This window comes from Plecotus auritus (genome assembly GCF_963455305.1).
Source record: "Plecotus auritus genome assembly, chromosome: 6".
Taxonomy (NCBI): Eukaryota; Metazoa; Chordata; class Mammalia; order Chiroptera; family Vespertilionidae; genus Plecotus; species Plecotus auritus.
The window spans coordinates 28,067,133-28,082,457 of NC_137773.1; the positions used below are offsets into that span (position 1 = coordinate 28,067,133).

At 44.4% G+C, this 15,325-nt stretch overlaps 1 protein-coding gene across 4 annotated transcripts in view; it reads right to left on the minus strand.

Moving 5' to 3' along the window:
* The window catches only part of ARHGAP26 (Rho GTPase activating protein 26), a 428,404-nt gene that overhangs the window by 188,256 nt on the left and 224,823 nt on the right, over positions 1 to 15,325 (minus strand). For all 4 annotated transcript variants that reach the window (XM_080672378.1, XM_080672379.1, XM_080672377.1 and 1 more), the window contains exon 12: positions 12,777 to 12,813. In XM_080672378.1, coding sequence (XP_080528504.1) covers positions 12,777 to 12,813 — 37 coding nt within the window. The remainder of the gene's footprint in view (positions 1 to 12,776; positions 12,814 to 15,325) is intronic.

The window sequence follows — 15,325 nt, forward strand, 5'->3', positions numbered from 1 at the left end:
TGCTCTTCATTCTTCATTGCACTTCTCTCCACCTGAAAGTATAACCTTTGTTTACGTGCTTACTGCTTGTTGTCAATTTTTCTCAATAGTATAACTCCATGACAGCAGGGACTTTATTTGCCTTGTTCATTATTGTAGTTTCAATAAATATTCCCTGAATGAAAGAACAAATTCAATCTACATTTTCACCAGCTGAGACACGAGAAACCAATAGGTAAAGAAGTCCCCACACTCCAGGAGCCTTGGATGGGGAGCAGCTGGCTGCACAGAGCCCTGCAGTGAGAAGCACAAGACAAACAGGACCGGCAGGGATCTCATTCATCCCCGGGCCTCTAAGCATGAACACTGCCAATCAGAATTTTCTTCCCCAGCCTACCACATACACAGACACCTATTTGCTTTTTCCACAGACACACACAGAGAAAAATAAGCCGAGAGGGACACAGAGTAGACAAAGTAAAATAGGTATCAGGAAAAGAGATGAAATCCCTGCTGGGCCTGGAACAAACCTGCCAGCTCTCAGCCTGAGTAAAGGGAGGCTCTAGGGCAGCTGTAAAGTGTTACGGTTCTTGGCAAGACACAGGCAGCCAGAGTGGCCAGCGTCTGGGTTCTTGCGCAGTACACGCTGAGGGTTGCAGATCAGCTTGCAGGGTATGGAGTGTGTCGTTGTGTGCTTTTACACCTGCAGCCTCCCAGTCCACCTTAAAATTCTGAATCAGGACAGCCGGGAAAGAGCAATACTTAATGCCCACCACGGTAACGCCAAAGAGCTTAATCAGGGCCATTTGTCTCCCGAACTGAGATCTGGACATCTCGAGAATAAATTACAGTCCAGTGGCCTCGATTCCTTTCTGCCTTGAGGCCTGGGTGGCTGTGCTCTGATTTCTCAACCAAAAAGAGAAGTCCAGCTTTCTGAGAGTGGAAGTGTCAAGCTGAGAACCAATTGCCTCTGACCACCTAGGTCCCTTTCCTGCCTTCACCTCCCTGTCCCCTCACCTCCATCTGCCCTAGGAATGATTTAGATATTTTTTGGTCACAACAAACACTGAGGCAGCAAAGGGCAGGGAAAGAGAAGACATTCAAGATTAGAGGCCTAACATTGGCACCTGGAGTCCCCATTGAGCGGCTGTGTGACACAGGTATCCTTCAGCTCTACACTCTGCGACCTTTCTCCTCGTAGGTAAGATCAGGCCTTGTGAGAATCAAATAGGGCAATGTCTGTGAAGGCACTCCAAGGAACTCTATAGAGACCGTCCCGTGTCATGATTCTATATAAATAGCCTCTGGTTTTGGACAATGTCATTTGGACAATAATAACAGTAGAGGACAACATTTAATGATTGCCTAGAATACCAGATCCCTGAACTAAAGATTCCCATCTTAATCCCATTTAATCCTCTCAATAAACCAATGACATAGGTGCTAAAGCTATCCTCATCCTACAGATAAACTGAGGCCTGGCGAAATTAAGTTCCCAAGGCCACACACTCAGTAAGCTGTGAGACTGGGGATCCACGCCTGGTGTGTAGTAACAAACACCACTCAACACTGTCCACACTGTGGGCAGCAGCACGAGACCGCCTCTGCTGCATCTGCACGCTGAACGTGAGCTGCGTTTTCTGAACACTCTGATTACGGTGGGAAGGCGTGATCTTAAGTAACCACACACTTGCACTCAGAATGAAGCCCATTTTTTTTCATCTGTAAGTGGGTCAACAATGCTATCTACCTTATAAGGATCAAATGATATAATGTATGTCAAATGCTGAGCACATTGCCCAGTACATAGTCTGTGCTCAATAGACATTAATGCAGAGCCTGCCCCTGGTGGCATTGGGGGAAATCTTTCTGTGTCTGTCTCAAGAACCTTCGCACAGAGCTTTAGGAGTTAAAGATGCAGCCAGGGACCTGCTCACTGTTGCTTGGCTGAAGCCCAGACTGGGGTTGCCAAGGGGCGGCTCACACCTGCCAGGCTGTCGGGACAGAGCTCACATTGCCAAGGGAAAGGAGAATATTAGGCCACAGCACAGTCACACATTGGCTGCATCTGTCAGTCTAAAGTTGGCTCAGAGAGAGGATGGATTTGTGAAGTGTCATTTAGGACAAGCAGCAAGGCTTCTGATTGTCCAAGCGAGTCCAAAGAGCACCACTGCCCGTCATATTGTTGGGGCTGGAAACCCCAATAATAAAATCTCTGAGAAAACAACCTGCTCCATCTCCTTCCTCTCTCGCTAGCCCCAACCCCTCAGTTGGGGCTATTCTCGAGTTGGGTATTACTGTTCAACTAAATATAATTTGAGCTCAATGTGAGCCACAGCAACTGTGTTGCACACACAAGTCACAATGAAAAGTGAGGTGCAGAGAGGCAGCACTTAGGTCTCACCTGACGATGGATGGCTCAGGAGGTGAAAGTGGTGGCCACAGAAGCCTGCCATGCAACAGAGGGATGGGAAAGGAGAAAGGAAAGGGCCAATTGGGGAGCGGGACAACTGGGAGGGAGTGCAGGCAGGGCAGGGAGTGAGCGCTTGTCTTCTCTCAGCCCAGGCCTGGCGGCCAGGATGGAAAGCTGGAGGGGAAGGTGCCCTCAGCTGACTGCCTCGTGGGCCAGCGCACAGGAGGCCAGGTCGCCATGCCCATCATGCCATCCATCCTTCTCAGGTTTAAAAGGGGAAATGTTCTATTTATAAGCCACCGACCAGTGGAGACCTGGCAGCCACTGGATGGCTCTGATCCCACAGGGATCCTGGTTACCAGTGACTGCCTCCTCCTGCCTCTCAGCTGTGGATGTTCTAACAGCAAAAGGCCGAAGGTTGACTGGAAGCGAAAGGAAAAAGAAAATCCTCTTTTTTGATCCTCTGCCGCTTTCATGAGACTGTTGGGCTTTTAGTAACGGCTGAGGCTTTAGAACCTTTGAAAGAACACAGTGACCCATGCAATTCCATCACGCTTTTCCCTGCAATCTCCAAGATGGATTATCTTTTTCTGTTTTACAGATCAAGGGAAGCTGAGGCACAGAGATGGAGAGAATGTACATATCAGAGGCGGGGCAGCGAGCGCACAGAGCTTCCTGTCTCCTCTCCTGGTCCTCCATCTCGTACACATCCTCATGAAACCAGGAAAGCCTTGGTAAAACACCGTTGGGAGTTTGATCTGACTGAGGGCCTAAAGACTGGTGAGCACAAGTAACAGAAACAACATAAAAAGCAGCTTTGGTTGAGTTGCCGAATGCCTGCAGGAGGGCAGAGGGCCATGTCACGGTTCTGTACCAGGGAAGCTGGAAAGTCACTGAAGCATGTGACTTTTCCAGGGCCGGGCCTGGTGTGTGAGGAGCCACTGATAGTTCAAATGACGAGGCTCACTGGATGGAATATGGGATGGCCCCTCAACCACAAAGAGCCAGGTGGGTTAGGTGTTGAAGGCTGATGACAAAACTCCTTCCAGCCCCTGTGGGTTGGCTACATAATGACAGGATGGTAGAACAGAGCCAAGATCTCACGCATATTGAGAAAGGGAGGAAGAAGGGGGTGGCTTGGGCTATCAGGCAGACTCCAGTTTGACCGTCAGCCACACTGCTTCTCAACTGTGCTACCTGAAACTCTTAAGCCTGTTAGTGCAGTTGTAAACTCAGCTGTGAACAGCATTTCTGCAAATAGCAACCATTCACATACCACTTTTATGCTTCCTGCCATAACTTCCTGCCATCGTAGAATAATTTTTTAAAATGTATCCTTGTATTAAGCTAAGGTTTAAAAAACTATAGTCTGTGGGACAAATGCACCATTGCCTGGCTTGTAAATAAAGTTTTACTAATAAACACCACACTCATTTGTTGCCATGTTGTCTATGCCTGCTTTCATGCTACAACAGTAGAGTTCAAAATCACTGCTCTTAACTGAAAGAGCTGACCCCTGTGCTAAACAATAACACTTAAAACCTGGGTTTCCCTGTACACGATCCCACCCCCCCAAACCTAAATGGTAATTTAAAGTGTGTGTCTGGGACATCTAAAGGGATCTGGGGTACCACCAGCAGTGTGTATTCCCCACTTTGAGAAATGCACTCATGAGGATTGAATGAACTCACACTCACCAGGCCCCAAGCCCGACAACAGCAGCAGTTTGGTAGCTGCCTTGGTTCTCCCCCATGCTCCCCTCAGGGGCAGTGCTGCCAATCCGGTGAGCTTTCTCTTCTCATGTGAGTGAGTAACTGGCATGGCCAGACAATGAGAATGGCAAGAAGCAATAAGAACTAGGCACTTACTAGCTAACATGTCAGATACTGTGCTGAACTTTAATCCTCACAACATTTTACAGAAAAGGAAATGGAAGCATAGAGAGGTCCACTCTGATGGAGGCTTCCACAGCCAGTGTGTCAGTATGCTAATCCATACCATGTACACAGGACCCTCCGTAGAAACAGCTCTCTCCCGTCCACATGGCAGGACCCACCCACAGGAAATTATCTGTGAAATGTAAAAATGAGGAACAAGGATGCTCAGGCTGATGTTACTCATGATGTCAAAAGTCTGGAAAGGACATTCAAGTCCAATGATAACAACTGGTTCAAAAAATTGGGATATAATTCTACAACAGAATAATAAACAACCATTACAAATGGTATTTATAAATAATTTGTGAGACATGAGAAGATGCCTGGAAACAAGTATATTCAGTATAATGCCAATGAAGTCAAAATACATATTGACACTGACAAAATATATATAAGACATCATAAAAAAAGGCAAGAAGGAAGCATTTCTGGGGGTGGTATTATAGATGATTTACATTGGTTTTTTGAGATTCACTGCTATATTTCCTTCGTATTCTACAATGATTTCATATTATTTTTATAGGAAGTGAACATACATGTTTTTCAACTTGCTTAGAAGTGAAGTTTAGAGTCAATGTCTACATCCTATATGACTAAATCCTAACTCCAACTTGTCATTCTTTCTCCAGTCACTGCTCTGCCACCACATCCCAGTATGAATGACAACTTGACAAAGTACAGTGAGCATTATACAAATACAAATGATTCTTGTGAGAGTACTAGATTAAAACAAACTGGGAATAAAGGGATTATGACTTGGAAGCACAGAGGAGATGTTATATTTCATTTTTCTGGGAGGAGGGCAGCTGGGAAGTTTCCATTTTTTAAGTCTCTCTAGCCTAGATGGAAGCCTATCTCAAACCAATCAGCTCTGGGCATTTTGTCTGCACATTGGTTACATCCATAGACATCAGAATGTCACCCACACCTACCCATCTGTCTATTGTCTCCCAGTGGTGTGAGCTTCAACAGCAGAGGATTCACTCCTTAAAGACAGAGATGCACATTCTACTTGTGAATGCCCTTTATCCCTCAGTGCTCAGGTCAAGAGCTCTGATAGGTTTTGATCAAATGAAGAGCTACAGGAAACCTGGACTCCTGCAGTTAAATCTAGTAAAGCTTCAGGGAGGAGCAACCAGGAAAATGTAAAACAAGATTGGGAAGCAGAGTAAGCCACCGCGATGTCCTCTTGGAAAGCCAGACCGTCAGGGTTGAGCTGGGCCCTGAGGTGCATGAGACGGCATGTCCCTTTGAATGTAATCCGATTAACCTCGGGATTTGAGTTAACACTCACATTAACATAAGTGGCACTATGAAATCAAGATTAGGAGAAGAATCCCTCTCTGTCTCAATCTGTCAGCCTTCAGCCTTCAAACAGCTGGAGGAACAACAGGACAGCAGCACTTCTGTAAACAAGCTAATCTTTTTAAAGCTAACAGGCAGTGACATTCTCACTTAAAATGTCAAACTTGGAAAAGACCAACTCACACGAGAAAAGCCTGTCTTTCCCTTGCTCTTACCCTGGCCAAGTGCTTGGCTTTCTAACTGTTTCTCAGGTGGGACCACAGGACAACAGCTGCCTGGGCTGAGGACAGGCCATTTCCTGGCTTTTCTTCCTGCTTCTGGCCCGAGCTCAATTCAAAAGAGAATAAACCAATTCTCATAACTGTAGCCAAAGGCAGGGCAAGCAACGGGACACATAGATGCAGCAGATATACATGAAGATGGCAAAGGCGGCCACAGAGGGTGGGACCGGAGGAGGGGTTCTTGCCCAATATAGAGTCCCATTGTTTGTAATAAGAAAGGGGGCAAATCAGTGCCAGGTATCAGCTGTCCAGATTATTGACACTGTAAGATGACTCGCTCAGTAAAGAAGCCTAGGGAGCAGTAAACCCTACTTCCTCTCTACTACCCTTACGGCCATCTTTTCCCTTCCCTTCTCTACCAGGTAAGAATGTGGCCAAGAGAGAGAACTCAGAGTCACTGGTGTATATCCCTGATACTCTAGGTACCCAGGGAAGGATCCCTGATGTCTGCAGGATCCACGGGATGAAAGGTCCTTAAGATTGGCAAAAATAGCAAAGTGGTTTCTGAATTTAGTATTTAGGGGTTAACCAAACCAAAAATGCACAAGATCTGGAGGCAGAGAACTAAAACTCTAATAAATGACAAAGGTGGTCTGAATAAATGGAAGGCATTCCAAGCTCTTAGAGAAGGTAAGCTAATATGAAAGTGTTGATATCCCCAAATTAATACCGTTCAATGCAATTCCAAGTGAAAATGTTAAGTTTCTCAGGAACTTATCACACATACACCAGAATTTATATAGAAGGATAAAGTTCCACAAGTAGCTGAGCCAACCCTTAAATGGAGAGTAAAGACCAGAGACTTAAACTACCAGATATTAAGACCGGCCTCAGAGTCATCATATTAAAACCAGAGAGGTCTGAGCACAACAACAAATAAACCAAGGAGATAAAGAGCTGAGAGACAGAGCTCAGATACGCAAACCTAATGTATAAGAAAGCTGGCAGCAGAGGTCAAAGGGGGAGAGAATGGAGTTTAGTAGATGTTGGTGGAAAAACTGACTCTTCATATGGACAAAAACAAAACTGCATATTCATGAAACACCATATATGATGGTAGATATCAGATTAGAAGCCCAAATGTGAAAGATAAAATCATGAAGCCAATAAAAGAAAACATAGGTGCACATCTTGGTGACATGGGTCAGAAAGGCCTTCTTTAAACACAACTTAAAAATCATAAACCAGAATGCAAAAAAAAAAGGAGATGAATTTAAATATTAAAAGAGTAAGGCTTTATACTCAAGGGAGGATATCACACATAATATTAACAGACAGATGACAAGATAGGAAGAAATATTTAAAATGTCTACACCTAACAAGGGATTGATATCTAGAATACAGAAAGAACTTCACAAATCAACAAGAAAAATTGGTACCTGCCATATAAAATGGGCAAAGAACATAACCAGGCAAAAAACCAAAGAGGAAATCCAGTAAAGAGGCAAATACAGGGATGCTCAAGCTCACTAATTATCAGAGAAATGAGCTAAATAAACTAAAAAAACAATGAGCTATCATTTTCTAAGACTGACAAAAAATTAGGTAGCTGAATAATGGGAAGAGCTGGCATGAATGGAGAAATCCTCAAGGAGGGTTGGTGGGACTGTGGACCAACTGCTCTGGAGAAGGACATGAGAGTTCTCCCTAAAATTCTGTATATGCACCCCTTTAACAGACCAGAAATTCTCCTCGTGCATATAACCCAAAAAAGTGCCACACAGGGAGACAGGTAAGAGATGTTGGTGTCGTTAGCAGTGATGAGGAGTTGGAGGCATGAGGAGGTGGAGGGCATCTGCAGAAACAGATGACAGAGTCCTACACCATGGAGTGTGCAGCAGACAGAAGCCAGGCTCTAGAAGCAGACAGAGGAATATGGATGGCTCCTAAGACCATGCTGAGAGAGCAAAGTAAACTGATCAATACATATAACCACTTGTGTCACTTAAAAACACAGGTAGATAAAAAATATTCACATTGTTTGAGAATACATATTAAAAGAACACATTAGAATGGTGGCCTATAGGAGAGGAAAGGAATATGAATTGAGAAAAGAATGAAAATGAATGGAGAGCCCTGTGATGATAATGTGCCACCAACGGAGGAGTATGTTTAATTCAATCTCTCTATATCTGAGATCAAAATAGAGAATAAAAAGGAGAGGATAAAGGCTCTGCATATATATTTATCTGCTGCTATCCGCTCCCTGGCAACTGGGCTATTTGGAAAATACCAGCAGTTGACAGACATTATTTATGGCCATGTCTTGTAACCCATGGGTGCTGTAGGCCCTGAGAGAAATTTCAAAATGAAAAAAACAAATTCAGAAGTGTCCCAGAGAAATTTCCTTTTGCTACCTGCCCATTCTGGGTCTGTGATAAAATGCTGGCATTCAAATCCCCACCAAAACATTTTCTAGAAAGAGAATGCTAGACACTTGAAGTTTGGTTATTGAAGGTAAAAAGAGCAATGCCTCACTCTTAAATTCATATCAGATTGACTTCTTTTTTTTTTAAATAAATCTTTATTCAGATTATTACAATTATTTCTCCTTTTTCCCCCCATAGCTCCCCTCCACCCATTTCCCACCCCACCTTCTGGCCTTACCTCCCCCCCACTGTCCTCATCCATAGGTGTATGATTTTTGTCCAGTCTCTTCATGAACCCCCCATTCCCCTTTCCCCCTGAGAATTATCAGTCCACTCCCTTTCTATGCCCCTGATTCTATTATATTCACCAGATTATTCTGTTCCTCAGGTTTTTAATTCACTTGATTTTTAGGTTCACTTGTTGATAGATATGTATTTGTTGTTCATAATTTTTATCTTTACTTTTTTCTTCTTCCTCTTCTTTAAGAATACCTTTCAGCATTTCATATAATACTGGTTTGGTGGTGATGAACTCCTTCAGCTTTTTCTTATCTGTGAAGCTCTTTATCTGCCCTTCAATTCTGAATGATAGCTTTGCTGGGTAGAGTAATCTTGGTTGTAGGTTCTTGCTATTCATCACATTGAAAATTTCTTGCCACTCCCGTCTGGCCTGCATAGTTTCTGTTGAGAAGTCAGCTGCCAGTCATATGGGTGCTCCCTTGTAGGTAATTAACTGTTTTTCTCTTGCTGCTTTTAATATTCTCTCTTTGTCTTTTGCTCTTGGCATTTTAATTATGATGTGTCTTGGTGTGGTCCTCTTTGGATTTCTTTTGTTTGGGGTTCTGTGCGCTTCCTGGACTTGTAAGTCTATTTCTTTCACCAGGTGGGGGAAGTTTTCGGTCATTATTTCTTCAAATAGGTTTTCAGTATCTTGCTCTCTCTCTTCTTCTGGCACCCCCATAATTCTGATCTTGGTACGCTTGAAGTTGTCCCAGAGTCTTCTTACATTATCTTCAACTTTTTGGATTTTTTTTTTTGCTTTTTGCTTTTTCGGTTGAGTGTTTTTTGCTTCTTTGTATTTCAATTCTTTGACTTGATTTTTGTGTTCCTCTTGTCTGTTTTTGGGTCTCTGTATAATATTTTTTATTTCAGTCAGTGTATGTTTAATTTCTAGTTGGTCCTTTTTCATATCTTTGAGGGTCTCGTTATATTTATCGGCCTTTTCTAGGATATTCTTAAAAAGTCTTATAACCGTGGTTTTGAATTCTATATCCAGTCGTTTGTTTTCCTCCATTTCTTTCGTTTGTGATCTGATTCTTTGATGCCGCATTTTCACTGCTTCCCTGAGTTGGTAAGGTAGATTTGTGTGCTAGGTTTCCAATATGGCCCAGTGGGTCTGCCCCCCCAGTTAACCTGAGGTGGACACTCTTGGTGCACCCTTTTGTGGACTGTGTGTACAGCCTTGTTGTAATTAAGTCTTGATTGTTGTTGGTATCACTGGGAAGAATTGACCTCCAGGCCAGTTGGCTGTAAGGATCAGCTGTGTCTATGCTGGGAAAAGTTCGGTGCTGGAGACAGCCTTATAGGATTAGACTTGCCAAATTGCAATAGCCTCTGTGCTCAGCTTGGATGGGGTGGAGTCTCAGTCTTGGCTTCCCGTCAGCCTTGCCCTTGCGCGCATGTGCGCGCCTTCAGACCTCTGCTTTTCCCAGCTCGAGTCTCCGCCTGAGAGTCCAGACTCCCCCCACAAGAGCGTGGGTCCCCAGGGGCTCGCCTGGAACTGGGGTTCACTGCAGCCAGAACTGGGGCTCAGTGCAGTCAGGATCCTCTGACTCCCTTCCACTAGGGAAAGCCTGTGGCAACCTCCGCAGCCTTTGTGCACACTGGCACGCACGCGCGCGCACTTTCAGTCCTCCGCCTTCCCCGGCTCCCGAGTCTCCGCCCGAGAGTCCAGACTCCCCCGTAAGAGCGTGGGTCCCCAGGGGCTCGCCCGGAACTGGGGTTCAGTGCAGTCAGAACTGGGGTTCAGTGCGGTCGGGGGCTTCCTTCCCCCTTCCGCCAGAGAAAGTCAGCCAGGCTCTCAGCCGCCCTTCCTCTCTGCGTGCACAAAGACCCTTTGCCGTACCTCCAATTCTCTGTGAGCTTTTCTCTTTCCTTCTAGTTGTAGAATTTTCACTCAGCCAGCTTTCCTGTGGTTCTGGATGGTGTCCGTTCTGTCTTTTAGTTGTAGTTTTGAAATTGTTGTGTGAGGCAGCAGTTTAGGTGTTTACCTATGCCGCCATCTTGGTTTCTCCCCCACCTCAGATTGACTTCTTAACTTTAAAATAGTTCTCATTGTGGTATAGACAGAAAAAGAGTTGCAGAATTCAGACCCTGGGCAAAGAGCACTAGGGGTGGGTGTGAGGTAAAAATGCAAATTACTGCAATGGTAGAATGAGCTGACAATGCTCACCAATGGAATCAGGGTCATCTTTCAAATCTATTAGTACCTATCTCAAGCAGAGAGACGAAAGTTCTTAAGACCACAGTTATAAGGAAACTTCAGGTTGGGGGTCTCCATTTCTATGCCTCTCATCCCCCTCAATTCTTGGGTCCTTATAAGGAGTATGTCTCAGGGATATGGTATGGTCATCTGTTACTTTGGCTTGCTTGTTACCTAGCCTCTCTTGTCCTAGTGGGTTCCCTGATTTCCCTCTGGCAAACAACTCTACTCCCGTTTTATGCAGAAACAGTCAATCAAGGTGTCTTGTTTTCCCCTGGCTGGGCCCAAGCTAAACCAACTTGATGCTACCTTCCCTGGGGGATCTGAATTCTCAGAAGAGGCAAGAACTAAAAACAGTTTAGAGTTGTATCATCCTGCAAATATCACCGAGGAGGCCCTTTCCCATTAGTTCCTGGGTCCCCAGAGATGGACCCCAGTTCTTCAGTTCTTCCTACTTTACTGTGAGTTACCCTACAGCCTTCCATATTCCTACATGATTATTACTATTGTTTTTGCTATTGTTATTTTAGCCCAAGTTATCCAGAGTTTATTTCAAACACTGTAAAACAATCCCCTGATGAAGAGGGAAAGAAAAAAATGACTTGTTTCCTTGAATATTTACTTGAAAAACTTTTTCCTTGTTCAATTATTGAGGGAAAAAGAAAACAAAACAAAGAAACATTGTTTCCTGTCCTAAAGGTCTCAACCTACCAAAAGCCACCATTCCAAATTACTTAATATCTCATATAAAACTCCTGGGAAAGCCCTGGCTTGTGTGGCTCAGTTGGTTGGAGCATTGTCCCATACACTGAAAAGTTATGGGTTCAATTCCTGGTCAGGGCACATACCCAGGTTGCAGGTTCCATCCCCAGAAGGAGTGCATATGGAAATAGGAGGCAATCTCTCTCTCTCTCTCTCTCTCTCTCTCTCTCGCTCTCTCTCTCTCTCTCCCTCCCTCCCTCCCTCCCTCCCTCCCTCCCTCTCTCTCTCTCCTCCCCCTGTCCCTTCCTCTCTAAAATCAATAAAAAAATTTTCTCAGGTAAGGATTAAAAAAAACAAACAAAAAAACATTCCTGGTACAATTTGTTTTTTTTGAAAGAGTGAAAAATCTCTGTTCTATAATGGATTTCACACATGCAAAATAGCTCATCCTTTTGTCCACATAGGCAGGCACTGTTTTTACTGATTTTTTCTGACATGACTGGAATTCATGGTAGGGCTACCTTTGAATTTTTTTTTCCCAAGTAAATTTTACAAAGCAAATCTGAGGCAAGGGGACAGAATTTCCTTTGTACTCTTGTAGCAACCTGGAAGGAATGTGATTTTTCTCCTGCGCACCAAGGAGATAATCAGCCAAACACTCTAGCAGCAGCAGTTTTGTTTTAATCCCCTCATCTTTATAAGGCTGCAGGTGCCCTTGGAAATCATAATTAACCAGAGTGCTCAGAGCCAGCAGCAGGGAGAATGTCCTGTATATTCTACGGAGGCTGCCCAGGGTCACTCTCATCAAAGAGGAATATTATTACAGAGCTTGCTATCTCCACTCCTCTCCAGAGGCAACAAAGAACACTATGCGATCACTAAGATAGTTATTGCCTCTCCAGTCCTTTGAGCAAGACAGTGTGGGAGGCAAAGTCAATTCTGACTTTCTCATAGGCAGGGTTCTTTGGGAGCTGAGTATGACTGGATTAAGTGACTTTTAAGTGATGATTGGAGCTACATTCTTAAGATGACCTAGGATTAACTGAGATAACTAATGTACATGAAAATGTTCTATATAGTGTGAAGGGTTATATAATGCAAAGTGTTGTTATAGTCCTGTCAGTCAGGCTCACTGAATATCCGGAGTCAACCAATGTGTCAGGGTGGAAGCCTGTCAGGCTGCACTGGGGGGAATGGGGCAGACCCAACATGCCCACAGCACCTCCTGGTGGCTCTTCTCTGGAATAGCAACTTCTCAAAGCCCAATCCCAACCCCAACCACAGAAAATTATCAACCACAGTACTTACTTCCTTCATTCTGATTGTCTTTGTTTGAGTTGTAGACCTGGAAAATAGAAATAAACATTTACTTATGTGCATTTTATACCACCCTACAGGTTCACTGAAAGATGCCAATACCTTCCCCCTTTTCCTAGTTTGGGCTGTAAAATAGAAGGCAATTTCTAGCTAGCCCCCAAATATGAATCCTGTCTATAATTATCTAGTTCCCAGTACTTATTACTTCAATTGTTCTTAAGTGGTTGTACATTAGAATCATCTGTAGAACTTTATTGTTTTAAAAAAATCATTTTCTTTCTTTAAAAAACAACCTATGTGTATATATAAAGCTAAAAAGGAGAAAACATTTAAAATTAGTTATAAATCATTAAGCATTAACTGTGCACCAAGCACTGTGGTAAGCAATTCACATAAATTACCTCAAATTATCCACAAAACAATTCTGTTGGGTAGGAACTGTTATTACCACTGTTTTACAAATGGAGAATTGAGAGTTAGAGACGTTAACTAAGGCCTCACAGCTAGTAAGTGGCAAATTCATGACAAAGATACATTACAAAGCATTAAGTGTTAACACTGGGGAAAGGGACCAATCATTTTTTACCGTTTTGTAAATTTGAATTTTATAAGGAGAATGTATTACTTTTACAATAGAAACCCCTAAATGACTTACAGGAATCATGAAAGGGAAAGTGCCCCACATAAAACAGACAGTGACATATTGCAAGAGTCGGGAAATATTTTTTGTAAAGGACCAGACAGAATTAAATATTTTAGGCTTTGTGGGCTAGGAGGCAAAATAAATGATATCATGTAGGTACTTGTGTAACAAGAGAGAAAACAAACTTCCACAAATTTTTTTTTATATAAAATTCAAAATATAAATTTTTTTTCAAAATAGAGGTATAACATTTCTAGCAGGTAAACATCCCTTTTAGGGTTTCATGGCTCTCTTTTCATGGCTCAGTTCCTCTAAGAGTTAAATAAATGGTTCTCAAACAAGAGTGGCCATCAGACTCACTTGGAATATGTTGTTGTTGTTTTTTAGGTTTTGAAGGCCAGCTTCACCCTATACTTTTTCACACCTACAGAATCATAATCACCAGATTTGGGCACTATGATATTTTTCTAAAGCATAGGCTTTATCTTATGTAATAAACTAGAGGCCCGGTGCACGAAATTCGTGCACGGGGAGGGGAGGTGTCCCTCAGCCCAGCCTGCACCCTCTCCAATCTGGGACCCCTCAAGGGATGTCTGACTCACAATCCAGGACTGCTGGCTCCCAACTGCTCTCCTGCCTGCCTTCCTGATTGCCCCTAACCGCTTCTGCATGCCAGCCTGATCACCCCCTAACCACTCCCCTGCCAGCCTGATTGATGCCTAACTGCTCCCTTGCCAGCCTGTTTGCCCCTAACTGCCCTCCCCTGCAGGCCTGGTCACCCATAACTGCTCTCCCCTGCAGGCCTGGGTCCCTCCCAACTGCCTTTCCCTGCAGGCCTGGTAGCCCCCAACTTCCCTCCTCTGCCAGCTTGGTCACCTCTAACTGCCCTCCCCTGCAGGCTTGATCGCCCCCAACTGCCCTCCCTTGCTGGCCATCTTGTGGTGGCCATCTTGTGTCCACATGGGGGCAGGATCTTTGACCATATGGGGGCAGCCATCTTGTGTGTTGGAGTGATGGTCAATCTGCATATTACTCTTTTATTAGATAGGATAGAGGCCTGGTGCATGGGTGGGGGCCAGCTGGTTTGCCCTGAAGGGTGTCCTGGATCAGGGTGGGGGTTCCCTTGGGGTGTGGGGTGGCCTGGGTGAGGGGCCTGTGGTGGTTTGCAGGCTGGCCATGCCCCCTGGTGACCCAAGCGGAGGCCCTGGTATCTGGGGTATATTTATCTTCTACAATTGAAACTTTGTAGCCTGGAGCAGAGCCAAGCCTTCTGCTTGCTCCATGGTGGCAGCCATTTTTTGGGGGATTTATGTATCTTCTATAATTGAAACTTTGTAGCCTTAAGCGGAGGCCTGGGCTGGCCAGGGTGTGCGGAAAGCTTGGCTTCCTCCATCGCCACGGGCAACCCTAGCCTTCTGCTCTTTCCAGCTCCGTGGCTGCCACCATTTCTGTTTGGGTTTATGTATCTTCTATCATTGAAACTTTGTAGCCTTGAGTGGAGGCCTAGGCCGGCAAGGGCAGGCGGAAAGCTTGGCTTCCTCCATGGCGGGGGAAACCCAAGCCTCCCTCCTGCTCTCTGTGGCCGCAGCCATCTTGATTGGGTTTATTTGCATATTTGCTCCTGATTGGCTGGTGGGCGTGGCTTGTGGGTGTGGCTTGCGGGTGTAGCGGAGTGATGGTTAATTTGCATATTACTCTTTTATTATATAGGATGTCAGCATGTCATGTATTGGCAAACTATGGCCCACAGGCCAAATCCAGCTCACCACCTGCTTTTGGATAGCCCATGAGCTAACCCTAGTAACTACAGATGAACATTTGCAATTGATTTGATGATAGGAAATACTAACTTTGAACCTTAATTAAGCTAAGTGTTATTCCCCCTCTAAAAAATATT